The sequence below is a fragment of the Megalops cyprinoides genome, chromosome 1 (assembly GCF_013368585.1).
Source record: "Megalops cyprinoides isolate fMegCyp1 chromosome 1, fMegCyp1.pri, whole genome shotgun sequence".
In the NCBI taxonomy this organism is placed as follows: domain Eukaryota; kingdom Metazoa; phylum Chordata; class Actinopteri; order Elopiformes; family Megalopidae; genus Megalops; species Megalops cyprinoides.
In genome coordinates this window covers 57212545-57226796 of record NC_050583.1, presented here as the reverse complement: position 1 = coordinate 57226796, position 14252 = coordinate 57212545, and the positions used below count along the sequence as shown (strand labels likewise).

Here is a 14252-nt window from a genome sequence, read left to right as displayed (position 1 = left end):
CTGCCATGAACACGGTCGAGACAAAAACAGAAATTTCATAGATTCCTTTTAGCCAAAGTTGAACAACAGGTCATTTATTCTGTTAAGTAACTGAATTGGCCTTTAAAAGAAAGAAAAAAACGGGTGGGTGGCGGGGGCGTTCTGCAGACTTTCCAGCGTCAGACAAAACTTCACTGTTATTCAGATTTTGATGGGGTAAATCTCCCTTGGAACTAAACAAAGGCGGACCATTAAACACCATTTGCATTCTGAGTAGGTTGCTCTTAAACGGGCAAGTGTCAGGGTGCGAATACGAAACATCTGATAGTATTATATGCAGACTATTTTGTATACAATGGCATTTGCCTCTTTCAGAATTATCTGAGCTTCTTTTTAATATAGTGCATTTTGTGATAACCTATACTGATATGAATTTTAAAATAAAATGATAGGCTAATGTAGCCTATTTGGATAATATGGAAATTATTAAAAATGTGAACACAATGCACTGGTGATAATAATAACATCTCTGACAGTTGCGATAACTTATCATGAATTGGGGTAATTAGCAAGGCAGAAAATTGCCCTCAGGCTTCATTTGAACCAGCCCCTCATAAATATTTTCCATACAGCTGAAGCATTCACGGGCTCCATCCTTTCCCACTCACATGAATAGAGTCATTGGAAAGGATCCTGCAAATAAAATGTAGATATTCTTCCGGGACTACAGAGGGTGCGTGTATAGTGAATAGCTGCGCAGATCATTATTTAAACGCAGTTGTTATATGTTGAGTTTACATATAATATCTGAATTATTTGCGAAGAAATATTTTAGGCTGCTGATCTAAAAAAAAAACGCTGTCCTCTGCCCATCTGCCTCTTTTAATTACAATAATAAAAGCTATTCCGAAAAGGCATTGACGAGGAAGGCTTTTGATTTTGATTATACTTATCTTTTCAGTTAGCGCGTTGTATTCCCTGCCAAGCATTGGCTGCGCCTCTCAGAACGAATCGGTCGCATCTACGCCTTGCCACTGGGGCATCTGCTGAGTTGAATTCGTTACACAGCAGCGACAGGCGCAAGCATAGACGCGAAAATTGAAGAAACGACTGGTTTGGCCTTAAGCCACGGGTAAAACATCAGACCACGTTAAGAGCAGAGAACGTGGTTCATGTACAGGAATATTCGACGCGCTGGTTGTAACCAGAGTGGGTCAAAAGGATGGGATATGTCAACAAAACCGTCAAAAGATACACGTTCTTGCTTTGGATTGCCTGTTTACTGCTTCTTGTAGAGGGTAAGAGAGCGAAGCAACCCAGGTGCCCATCATATTGTACGTGCACCAAAGATAATGCCCTGTGTGAAAACATAAGGACGGTTCCTCGCAGCTTTCCTCCAGATGTCGTTTCATTGTAAGTGTTCTTTGAATTATGCATTATACATTTTTATTGTGTGTGTATGTTTTGTGAGTGTGCGCGAAAATGAACACGTCTATACGTATTGTGAGGTAGAATACCTATGCCTTTATGGGTACTGTTAGCTAAACGAAATCTATATCGTGGATATTTTGACTTAATACTCATATTTAGGAGAATTCATGAATACAATTAACATTAACAGTCAAATGATAATATGAGTTGGAATTGTATGTGCACTAATGATTCTTACGTTGTTGCGGTGACTAACGCAGTTGTGAATGCGGTTTTGTTGCTGCCTCACTGCAAATGATACCTTTTCCCTTAAAAGGTCTTTTGTGAAATCTGGATTCAATGAAATTGCTGAAGGAAGCTTCGTACACACACCAGCCCTGCAGCTCTTGTGAGTTCCAATTCATTATATGTAAAATGGGGGCTTTTGTCACATGCATTAAAGACAGCTATTGCTGTTTTAAGTGATGATCGCCATATTTAACTGGACAAAGGTCTACACAGACTTAGGTGTATTATTGAGACCTTAGTGCTGTGCCGTGGTCTGTGTTTGTCGTGGGCTGAGCGTTATTTCGAACAAGAAAGGGCGTTTATTTAGGTGTCAGAACTATATAGTCCATTTCTTGACAGGGAAGCATATTTTTTCTGCTGCGGTAAATTAAAAAAAAAAAAAACAATATCAAAATGTTAACATTTTAAGATCTCTTACAAATCGCAAAATATTGCAGGGTTTTTAGCACTTACAGTTTCTCAAAGCATTTATAACCTGGTATCCTAAATTCGACATTAAGTGTTCCTCTGTCGCTCTATCGACATCAGTCTGGATTCACGCGTTACTCGTTTTCCGTTGCCATTCAGTGAAACCCCTCAGTGCCGCCCGCTACATAATAATACACTCAGACAACAATAGCAACAAAACCTTAGAGCCAAGCCTAGCTCATCAGGCTTCGCAGGGCGATTACGTTTTTGCCACAACAAAAAGAGGTCGCTAAAACATCGCACCTTCTCATAAAAACCCTGTTCCTCAAAATACAAAGCGAGTTTGAACATGTGAAAAAATAGTCTGTGGTCCGGTGTGATGGGACATAGCAACCAAATGTTTACAATAGCCCAGAGGTATTTTAGCAACTCAGAAAAGCATAGATACAGGGAATAGGTTTGTTTAAAGTATTTTTAAACAAGAAACTATTTATAAATACATTAGTCATGGATATAGGCCTATTGCAATGCACAGAGTATATGTCGCAATGAATACTCACATTTATTCACAGACTATTTAATATATTGGTGCTGTTTTAGTGATTTGGAACATTTATTTCCTTATAGACTTATTTGACCATATTGCACCTGTTTTACAAACATTTCCTGTTCACAGCGATGTTGCCACATTGTACGCACTCTGATTGATTGCTGAATCCGCCGTCATTGTTACGACATAAATATTTGTTTCCCATTAACAGCATCATAGTAATGCACCTGCCAGCTTTCATTTCCATACATGTTTAGCTGCAACTATTATGCCGGCTTGCATGTGAAACACTACAACTTTATGAAGTTGTAAATTAGATTAAATCTGTATAGGCAAATCACTGTGTGGACTGCAACATCTTTCTCCAGTTACCTGTAACCCTCAGCTGGAAAACCTACTGGTGATTATTACTTGTTAGATGGCTAGTCAATAACGGGTAACACACGTTTGTTTTGTTGTTGCTTAGAACACTGGATCATAGTTTATTCCAGAGACCTACTACATGAATAACAATATCGTCATGTTGAGTCTAGGAACAATGTTTGCATGTTGGTTGGGAATGAAAACACACAATCACTGTACAATAATAATTTTGATATACTGTGGTTGGTAGTTATTTTATGACATTGTTTTTGCTATACCAAATGTCTGCACTGTTAACTATTTATTCTCTTCTTAAAGGTTATTCACAGCCAATACTTTTGATTCTATAAATGAAGATGCATTCCTTGGTCTACCCCATCTGGAATATCTGTGAGTCACACAAATTTCTACAAAAATGATGATCTAGACAGCTTCATAAAGCGTAGTATCTTAATATGATAATTGTCTTTCACAGGTTTATTGAAAACAACAAAATCAAGTATATCTCACCATATGCTTTCCGAGGCCTAAAATCTCTTATACACTTGTAAGTATTGATGCAATTTTCTTCTTACTTTTTTTTTTTTTTTTTGCAAAGTTCACATTTGTATAATTCAAATTTACAGACATTTATGATTTGCTCTGCTGATTCTGCACTGTGATAAACCCACTGGTGTAATTAATTTCCACTGTTCACTAAAGTACTTCTCATACAGGACAATAGTGATCCAGGGTCCTCTGTGTTCTGTGCAAAGTATAGGATCTACTATAGGTGTCTTTACACAAGTGGATATACTGGGGGGAAGCTCCATATTTTTTTTTTTTTTTTTTTTTTGCAGACTGCAGACTTTTTTTTTGCAACACAATAGCAGTTGAAACACTTGACAATCCAGTCCTGGCCCTGTGGGACATGTGTTCACTTTAGAACGTGCATTTTTTGTAACACTTCAACAGGCAAGCTAATAATACAACCAAGACAAGATCTCTAATACTATGCCTTCTTGTACATGTAAGCATGGAAGTATCTTTTATTGATTTGAAAGGATTGCAGTGCACTAGAAAGCGTTAGTCACCTGAAATCTTGGACACCATTTAAAATACCAGTCTGTCGTTGGCCATCGTTCAGAGCAGTTGTTAAAGAACTGAAAGTCTACAAAAGGTGTAGCCACGTTGATTGCTCTCTTAATACACAGTCAGGGGTCAAATGACAGCATGGTTTCATAGTTATTCTTGAAATGCAAAATATTTTGATATACACAGTTGTAATTGGTGGCTGGAGTAGTTTCCCCTGGACAATGGACTTTATTCCATGGACTTTATTCCCTGATCACATGAAGCTTTCCCCAAGCGTACAGCATATCTGCAGTCTATTCTTCTAGAGTAATGTACTACCAGCACAGTCCTCCATGGATTATGGCACCATACTGACCTGCTGGAGCTCAGAGTGGTCCACATGACTCATGTCCTGCCAGTGCTAAGTGGGAAGTCGGTGCTATATGACAGAAGGGCACCCTCTGTTCTTTGCGGCTTACGCAAGGTGGCACTGGACCTGCTGCTGTGGGATAAATTTGGTCTAGTCTTGTAAAGAGCCATGCACCTTCACAAACCCAAGTATTCTAAGTATGCTGACACATAGAGCTGCACTGCTACTTGATTAGACACACACATGTGTCATTGGAATTATTATTTTAGACACTGTGTAGACACCGCTTTCAACTCCAGCCATTACAGAGGGCCTAGATAGCCTTCTTGAAAACAGCCCCACAGATGGCTAGAGCCATGAACTCCGAAAGATTCAGAGAAGAAGTGAGTGTGAAGTGAAGTCTCTGTCTCCTGACATTGAGTGAAGTGATGTGGACTGTGAATTGGTTACAGCCAAAGCAATTACCAAATGCAAATGAGAAATCCTGACAATGCATAAGATCCTAGGCAATTTCAATTACAGTGCTGGTAATTGTGAGTACTTTTCTTTAAGGAATAATACTGGGTGATGAAATGAATGAACACTGTTTATGAGAAAGATTAACATGATTGTGCATTTTTAGTAAAACCAAAAATGCTGACTGAGATGGCAAAACTAAAAATAAATTCTGTAACTGTAAACTGTCCTTACCCCCAGCATCCCAGGCACAGGATTCTGGCAGTTTCCCACAGTATGAGAAACTGAATTGACCGCATCAGCATTTTCAGGTGTAACATGGTGGGATCACCACAGTTCATGTCCTTGAATGAAATGTTGGTCCACAGTTTTTGTAGTTTGATCTAATTGTTTTGATTTTTGAGGTGAAGCAGTGAATTGTGTTGTTGAAGTTACTGTGTTCTTGAATTGTGGCATGAATATGGCATAAATGCCCATCTTGAGTTTAGAACCTATTTTCCAATAACAACTGGAAATAGCAAAGTGGATTTGGAATAATAAACCAAATGCCAAGACTGAATGACAGTGTAATATTCAATGACAGAAAGGCATATGTAATATGCATACAGTAATCAGCATTTCTTTCTGATTGTTACCAGGAGCCTGGCCAACAACAATCTCCAGTCACTCCCCAAAGATGTTTTCAAGGGCATGGACGCTTTAACAAAAGTGTAGGTATTTTTCTTACTTAGCCAGATTATTTCAGCTTGGTCCCACCCACATACACATACTCACACAGATACATAGTCTTGTATCAGCTGGATTTCAGCTGGATTTTGTTTTATTTTACAGTTAAATTTGAATTATTGGCTAAAACTATAGGTGAATGTTACATTATGTTAATTATGAATGCATGGAAACTTTCCTTCACTTGCATGTCTTTAAATTATTTGATTTATCATTTGTCCAGGGACCTTCGAGGAAACATCTTTAAGTGTGACTGCAAACTCAAGTGGCTAGTGGAATGGATGTATAACACTAATGCTACTGTCGACAAAATCTTCTGCAACAGCCCACCACTGTACCAAGGGAAGAAAATCAATGACCTTGTGCCGCAGTCATTCGACTGCATAACAACAGGTGACTGAAAAATTCATACATTTCTGATTTGAAACAGCAAGGCTTTGTTGCTATTGGCTGCGTTTCATCAAATCGAACACCAACAGTGTTACGTTTCCAGCAATAACTGCTATCTTGTCCATGACACTGATGGACTGAAAATTTTTAAAAATGTTGGAATGCCAATGGTGAAATTCAAGAGTAATTTATCTCAGACTATTAATAAAAATATTATCTCCAAACGTTAACCTTTTTATTAATTTTTTTAACATGTTAACCTTTTTAACCGTGTTAACCTGTTTATTTTTTTACAGAATTTGCTGCTTATCAGTCCCTCAAGTTTGAGTCCATTTCGGTGGAATCCTTTTCCTTTGGTAACGATCAATATGTTGTCTTCGCCCAACCCTTTGTGGGAACCTGCAGTTTCCTGGAGTGGGACCATGTCGAGATGGTCTTCCGAAATTATGACAACATTGAAAGTAAGTAGATCACTACCCGGTGTTGAAAGAGAGAAACTGATAGAGTGATAGGAGGTTTGAAAATAGACAGTTGTGTGTTACTGGGTTCTACCACTAGATGGAGGCACATATCTAAAGTATAAATGTTGCCTTGCTTGAAATAAATTAATCAAGAATGATGAAAGCTTTCAGATAATTTGTATGTGTTTTAAATATGAAAATAGTATATGTTGTTTAGATAATATTGCAGTTTTTCTTATGTAATATTGAGATACTGTAATATTATTTCTACAAGATAATATTACAGTATCTCTGTGTATTTTGTGAATTGCTAAGCCTCACACTTTTTTTTTTGTCTTGTTTGTTCTCCCAGGCACGTCCACTGTCGTTTGTAAACCCTTGGTCATCGATAACCAGCTCTTTATCATAGTTGCCCAACTGTTTGGTGGCTCTCACATTTACAAGAGGGACATATCAGCAAACAAGTTTATCAAAATCCAAGACATCGACATTCTGAAAATCAGGAAGCCCAACGACGTGGAGATTTTCCGCGTCGATGGCGAGTCCTTCTTCGTCATCGCGGACAGCTCCAAGGCCGGCTCCACCACAGTGTACAAGTGGAACGGTAATGGCTTCTACTCCCACCAGTCCCTCCACCCGTGGTACCGGGACACGGACGTGGAGTACCTGGAGATCGCCAACAAGCCCCACCTGATCCTGTCCAGCAGCTCCCAGCGCCCGGTCATCTACCAGTGGAACAAGAGCCAGAAGCAGTTCGACTGGCGCACGGACATCCCGGAGATGGAGGACGTGTACGCCGTCAAGCACTTCAAAGTGAAGGCCGAGCTGTACATCTGCATGACCCGCTTCATCGGCGACTCCAAGGTCATGAAGTGGGACGGCTCCATGTTCACCGAGATACAGACCATGCCCTCGCGTGGCTCCATGGTGTTCCAGCCTTTTGCCGTCGACACCTGGCAATACGCCATCCTCGGGAGCGACTACTCCCTCACCCAAGTCTATCGCTGGGACGCCAAGAAGGGACAGTTTGTCCACTTTCAAGAGCTGAACATCCAGGCGCCGAGAGCATTCTCCCTCGTTTCCATTGACAACCGTGAGTTTTTGCTTGCTTCCAGCTTTAAAGGAAAAACTCAGATTTATGAACACCTTATGATTGACTTAAGTAATTGATAGACGCAGACAAGGCATGTGTTGAAAAAGCAGTTGTACAGGCTGCCCTGGATAGAGTTGGACTTGGTGTCGGACGATATGCATGATAAAGCCCACTAATAATACTTCCAGATGAATGCCTTGCTAGAAATGTCTGTCTTTTTCTTTTTTGTCATCATCTGTTCCAGCGCTTTTGAAAATTTCTTTTAAAAAACAAACAAAAAAAAACAAAAAACAAAAGCCATTGTTAACGTATTCTCTGCAACTACAAGCCGTACACACCTGTGCAATCACATCTGTTATTGACAAGGGAAAATAAAGAAAATATACTTTTTAATCTATTTATTAACCTGTTTGGAAGAAGAAAACAGTCTGCCAAATAAAATGTTTACATTTTTTCTGTCTTTACAGTTGTGAGAAAAAATATTTATAAATGCTTTTGTAAATAAAAAGGGACCATGCCAGAGAGAAATCTTTCATATGGAGATCGACTCAATTTTAAAATCACCTAAAATATTTGTAATTTAATAATTTAACATGTTGCAGTGCAAACTTAGATGTTGTTGTTGGGGTGTATGTGTGTGTGTGTGTGCGTGGGAGGGGAGGGGGCAGGGGGGGAAATCTTTGCAAGTTTTATTTTTATTGTTGCTTGTTTGTATTAACTGAATAGTACTAATAAAGAAACTTAAATAAACCATTGTTTCTTTACAGTTTTGTTTTATGACAGCTTACAGAGACATGAGAAGTGATGTTAGTTTGCTAGAATCTGTTGGTGTTAAGGACATGACTTGGTGACATTGCACTCACAAATAGCAAATTTTAATAGAATTAGGGTAAATATAGAAGAGAGTTTCATATAAAAGGAGATATAAAAAATCATAGAGGCGCTAGAATAAATAAAAATCGGTCATTCTGCAGACCGTCAGAGCTACTCAATGACTGGACTACAAACCCCAACACCCTCTCTTCTTGAAAAAGTATGTTCATCTAATGTTATATGTAGTTTTAGCGATTGAATCACTAAAGTGACTACAATATGTTATTTCGCTTTTAAATCGTTGACAGTTACGAGGTGATAAATTGGTTTACTGTCTACATTATTGATTTACGGACCTATTTATCGCTCGCTTTGGAACAACGTTGTGCAACGTTATGGTTGTCCAACCTTCTTTGACAGCGGTTCAATGTCACTCGAGTTGCCCTCCTCCCCCTAGCGGCAAAGTTTACGGTATTAGTGTGCTGTACACTATGTACCAAGGTTACTTATTAAACTTCATTCATTACTCTTGAGGGAACTGTGAAGGAGCACTCATACACAAGGCATGCTCACCTGTTGCATCTGAAAATGGGTGATTACAGCTATAGAGCAGCTTCCGCAGACGATGACGACGGTGTTTTATCGGTTATCCCTCGAAGAGAGGAAGACGTCAGAGTCGAGGTTTTTGACATAGTTGACGACGGTGGAGATGAAGAGAAAACTGAGAAGATTCATTTGCACAGTAACTGCCATGTGTGTGATGATGGAGGGGATACAGGGATGCCGCAGGATGCCGGCAAATCAAACCCAAAGCCCTCGAAACGATTCTGTCTGGCCATGTGTTGCGGAGAAAGTGATCCCAACACGGCGGCCGCAGGGGGAAGCGTACTTTCGAAAGGTAGGTTACAGCAACGGAGCTTAACACTTGTTCCGTAAATACAGAAGGGTCACTGTTGGCAGTACCCCCGTTTCTTGTCGCTGTAGACTTTTAGTCAGTTGCCACATTAAACTGAAATGAAGCTAACTAGCAAGCCAGTTTAGTCACTGAACGGATCATCGGAGCCATTGCTATATAAACTTGATAAACTTCAGAAGCTGTTAAGAACCGGCGACCTTTTAGCCGGGTACTTTATGTAACCAGGGTAACTACTAATATCTAGGCTAATAAGTCACAACGCTCAGATTTATTATTCAAGACCCAGGCTTCAATATAATGAAATATACAAGTATTGTCACAACTGCACTAATTAGCAATAATTTAGCAATAATCTGACCAGATCGGCTACGTGAATGTGATACACCAGCTTCCGTTGCATGACTCTGCATTTTCTTTTTTTCACCGGCAAGCGAAAATAACCTTAAGGCACAGTTTTGTATTTAATTATAGTATCAGTATAAACCGCATCGTTACTATTTGTAACTACATTATACTCTGTTCGATATGTTATTACGCCTGTTAAGTGTAAAAAACTTTCAAATATTAATAAGGGTATCAAAGGTAACATAAAAAGACTATTAAGATTTTTTTAATTAAGTAAATATGGAGTGTGGCGGTATACTGGTATCGTCACTGTTAAATATTGAGACTTCTAAAAACAGGAGCAACACGAAATTAAACTAAAATTAATTTCATTACTGAGTTTTATGCAAAATATTACTTAATTTTATGTGTTCATTTCGAACACCAACTATCAGTGGGCTTTCTGTTGCGCAGTTTCATTGAGTTGTCTGTAGGATTAACTTTTTTCTTCTTCTTCTTCTTCTTTTCAAACCTTTCTACTCAGTCATGGTCTAATTAGTAATGCTGTGTGTAGGGGTGTCATGTGTTGGACAGACTAAATTCAACCATGTCTAACTTCCTAACTTAAAGTCTGAATCTTACAACCTGAGGAGACTCTCCCTGCATATAACAGATGTCCTGATTGATGGAAATATGTTGTGTTCCAGGCTCCATGTTGAATGAGCTCAGTCCAGTTCCTAGTGGGAAATTGGCACAAATTGGCACTTTTCCAATGTTGGCATCATGACCTGAATGGGCATAGTGTCAGATATGCCCACTCACCAACAGGTATTAAATTTGTCTAGTGTTGAACTGACATTTTGAGAAATTTAATAATCATAAATGTATGTAGGCCCGAATAAGACCACTTCACTCTCCAGCTGTGAAATTTTTTTTCAATGCTACTCCCTCCCAAATCATTGAGCACCTGGGTCAAAATATAAATTTTACCATAACTGTTCTATACCAAATGACATTCCAATGTGACAACTAGCAATGAGCTCTATGTAATTTGTGATTTGACACCACATAGTCTTATTCACACACACTGCTTCTTACAATTTTTAGAAAACAATAGCCTTTCATTTTATAAAACAAAAGCTGACATGACAGTTGTACAGACTTTCAGTGATAAATGTCAGCCAGCGTGTTGTATCTAAAATAAAAGCATATGGTGGTGCTTGAAAGAGGCAATGTTCAAGCCTTGTTTGTTCATTTTTCTTGTTCATTTATATTTTCTGTCTTCCTTTTGCATGTACAGTAATTTTCTTCAGTTGTACAAATGCAATCTTTCCTCTTCATCACTAATATAGTAGATTTTCTCATATGAGAAAGTTAGTAAAAAAAAAAAAATCAACATTTAAATCCAACACAATGGTTAACATCAATGTGTATTGTTCAGGGTGTTGCTCAACTAATTCAAGCCATCAACAGGAATACTTAAATGCTGTGAGGCAAAATATTGCTAAAAAGGTGGAGATATATCTATATATATATATATGTATATTAACAGCAAAACTGCAGTGCCTAATGTCTGACGCATTCATTTGTCTTCTTTTAGCTCCTGAAAAGAAGCCAGCATGTGCAGGCCTAGGCCTAGTATATGCCTTGCTGGCATCTGTTTTTTTCTCCATTGTGGCTCTCCTAGTGAAGAAAATAGATGGCATCCATGCTGTGGAAATAAGTGCAATCCGCTGCTTCTTCCAGATGGTCTTTGTGCTTCCCGCCATGATTTATTATAAGTAAGTTGCCAGTGTTTCTTTAAAGGTCTTTTCGCAAACTGAAGTTCAGCACTGTCAGCAGAGAAAGAACTTCATTGAATTGCTGTTATGGAAAGAAGTACAGAGACTCCGTGCCAGTATTAATATTGGCAATGAAGGGCTCTGCTGTCTGTGACCTTTATTTAAATCTGCTTCTTTAATTTCTCATAGAACTGGGTTCCTTGGACCAAAAAGCAAGCGAATCTATCTGTTCCTGCGAGGGTTTCTGGGATCGAATGCCATGATCCTGTTATACTACGCTGTTCAGCAGATGCCCCTGGCTGATGCCACTGTCATCGTTTTCAGCAACCCAGTCTTCACAGCCGTGCTGGCCTGGATATTCCTCAAGGAGAAATGCACCATCTGGGACTTTGTCTTCACTATTTTCACACTGACAGGTGTCATACTGATAGCGAGACCTCCGTTCCTCTTCGGATCCCGGGTCTCAGGAATAGAGGGGGACTATCAGAACCACATCAAGGGCACCATTGCAGCCTTCATGGGTGCGGTGGGGGCGGCGTGCACCTTCGTCGTGCTCAGGAAGATGGGGAAAAGCGTCCACTACTACCTGTCGGTGTGGTACTACGCGGTCATCGGTTTCATCGAGTGCATCATCACCATGTTCGTCATCGACGAGTGGACCGTTCCCTACTGCGGCTGGGACCGGTGGATTCTCATGTTGATCGGGGTTCTGGGCATCGCAGGGCAGACGTTCCTCACCAAAGCACTGCAGCTGGAGAAAGCCGGGCCCGTCGCCTTAATGAGGACCATGGACGTGGTGTTGGCGTTCATTTTCCAGTTCCTCTTCCTCAGCCGAACGCCGACGTGGTGGAGCCTAGGCGGTGCCCTGTGTGTCATCAGCAGCACAACCGGAGTGGCCCTGAGGAAGTGGTACATCAGTGCGAGAAACAGCAAGGAATGAGCATAGCCACTCAAACCCCTTCGTCAGAGAGGACTGTCCAGTCAAACGCCCTCTTAGTGAAGGAAGAGGAAGCCCTAGCCTGTTTAGACTTTGGTCTGTTACTGTGTATGAGCAGGTTATTTAGATGCTGTAAACCAAAACAATAAGATGCATTCGCAAATAAGGTTTACATGACAATGTAATTGTAAAAATTTCCTCAGAGACACGCACAACATTCTGAAGTGCTCAGCAATAAAACAGATATACTGTTCTTTTTCATTTTTTATTATGCTACTAAAGGTCCCTTGGCTAAGCTTTTAGTTGAGCTTTAACATTCAAGAGGGACATATGCATTTTATAGTGGACCTCAGGTCAACTCGCAGAGTTTATTGTACAGCAAAATGAATTAATAAATGAATAATGTTGACAAAGATGGCTAAAGTCAGATTGATTCACTCATGAATTACTTATTTCATGTGAGATTAGTTTGTCTTATTTCAGTTAGCTTACTTCCAAGAGCTGCTGTTTGAAATATTACTAAATCTGCTTCCTTGTCATCCCATATGTGACATTTTTGGAAAATTACAAAGTAAAGAGGTGTGATAAAAAAAAAATGTTTAAAGAGTAGAGAAATAGCTTTAGGATGTAGCTCTTCTCTCTCCCCATGCATTGTTGTTACTAAATCATTGTTTTTAGGAAAAAAATGGGATATATCTTAGAAAGGCAAATTTACATATCAATGACAAGGACATTCACAAATGAAAGATGATAACATTTATGGACACTTAAATGATGTCGCACAGCTGTTTGGAATAAAATGGGTTTTTTTTAATTAATCCATCCAGTAATAATTGTTTGTAATAATTGTTGCAAATGAATTAACAGCACAGTGCCTGAATTTATACTCAATATGCATACTGTACTGTCTTTCCAGTTAAACTGTAATCAAGCGTAATTGCACTGATGTCTCATAGACTGTTTTTTGCAGTTGTTGGCTGATGAGATTGTAGTGGCAGTGTGATTCATCGCAGAACACCATTTCCTGAGAGAAACATGTTTAATCTCTGTCCTTGTTCGTTTGACTGATGGTGTTCTTGGTGTTCTTGCAGAACCTTTTCCCTTGAAAACAACAATACTGTACTTTTTGTACTTTTTGTCTGTTGTTTAATTTATTTTATTTATTTATTCCTTCGTTAATTGTTTTCTGTCAATGTTGGTGTAAAAATATAAGTATTTACCATAATTACGTACTGTAGTAGCATTGGTCATAAAGTTGGTCTGCTTGTGACAACACAAAAAACTTAATTCATTTAAGTTTACTTCATGATTGTCTTGCAGTGTTGAGGGTACAGTTTTTAAATTGGTTGACATTTAATTGGAGAGCTAAGGTTTTGGCCAAGTTTATTTCTGATTAATGACAGACTCTCTTAGTGCTCAGTACTTTTTTGTGACCTCTGAAATTACCTGTTGCCATTGATTGCTTACGTAAGTATTGCATAACAGAAAGAAACTTCATCTGATGTATGGGACCATGAATGTTGAAAACCTGCCTTATAGTTAATGAGGATTGTAAGATATGCATTTGCACACTACTTTAGAGGTCTTTGAATTCATTGTCCAGAATACATGGACATATTATAAAATAAATATTTTGTCAGCACGATGGAATAGATGCACATTTATTAGTATAAATGACTTTTAACAACTGGGGCAACATTATGCCCGTTCATAATTTAAGTAAAGTAATTTGCCAGTCAACCTTTATGTGCTCTCATGAAAAACTTTCTCATGAAAAAGGCTTTCATAAAAATATGAAACCGTCCATCTTGTAGGAATCCATATAGTTCATTTCACAGTCACTGTGAATGTTTGATATTTTTATAATTATAATTTTACAAGTTATTCATGTTGTATTGTTCAGATATATTTTG

General features: G+C 38.9%; 2 protein-coding genes across 3 annotated transcripts; both read left to right on the top strand.

The window, feature by feature from the left end:
- The first annotated feature begins 543 nt into the window (after nt 1–543).
- lgi1b (leucine-rich, glioma inactivated 1b) lies at nt 544–8190 on the top strand. The gene is made up of 8 exons (XM_036546835.1): nt 544–1392; nt 1727–1798; nt 3338–3409; nt 3495–3566; nt 5537–5608; nt 5848–6017; nt 6311–6475; nt 6828–8190. Exons 1-8 carry the CDS (start codon nt 1202–1204, stop codon nt 7643–7645), a joined length of 1632 nt encoding a protein of 543 aa, XP_036402728.1. The 5' UTR covers nt 544–1201; the 3' UTR covers nt 7646–8190.
- Nucleotides 8191–8869: 679 nt separating this feature from the next.
- On the top strand, nt 8870–12752 carry slc35g1 (solute carrier family 35 member G1). Of its 2 annotated transcripts, XM_036541072.1 has the most exons (4): nt 9246–9279; nt 10329–10449; nt 11222–11402; nt 11592–12752. In XM_036541072.1, exons 2-4 carry the CDS (start codon nt 10341–10343, stop codon nt 12340–12342), a joined length of 1041 nt encoding a protein of 346 aa, XP_036396965.1. In that variant the 5' UTR covers nt 9246–9279; nt 10329–10340; the 3' UTR covers nt 12343–12752. The 2 variants fall into 2 exon arrangements, with proteins under 2 accessions (XP_036396956.1, XP_036396965.1); XM_036541063.1 differs by lacking the exon at nt 10329–10449 and having other exon boundaries at nt 8870–9279.
- Nucleotides 12753–14252: the final 1500 nt, after the last annotated feature.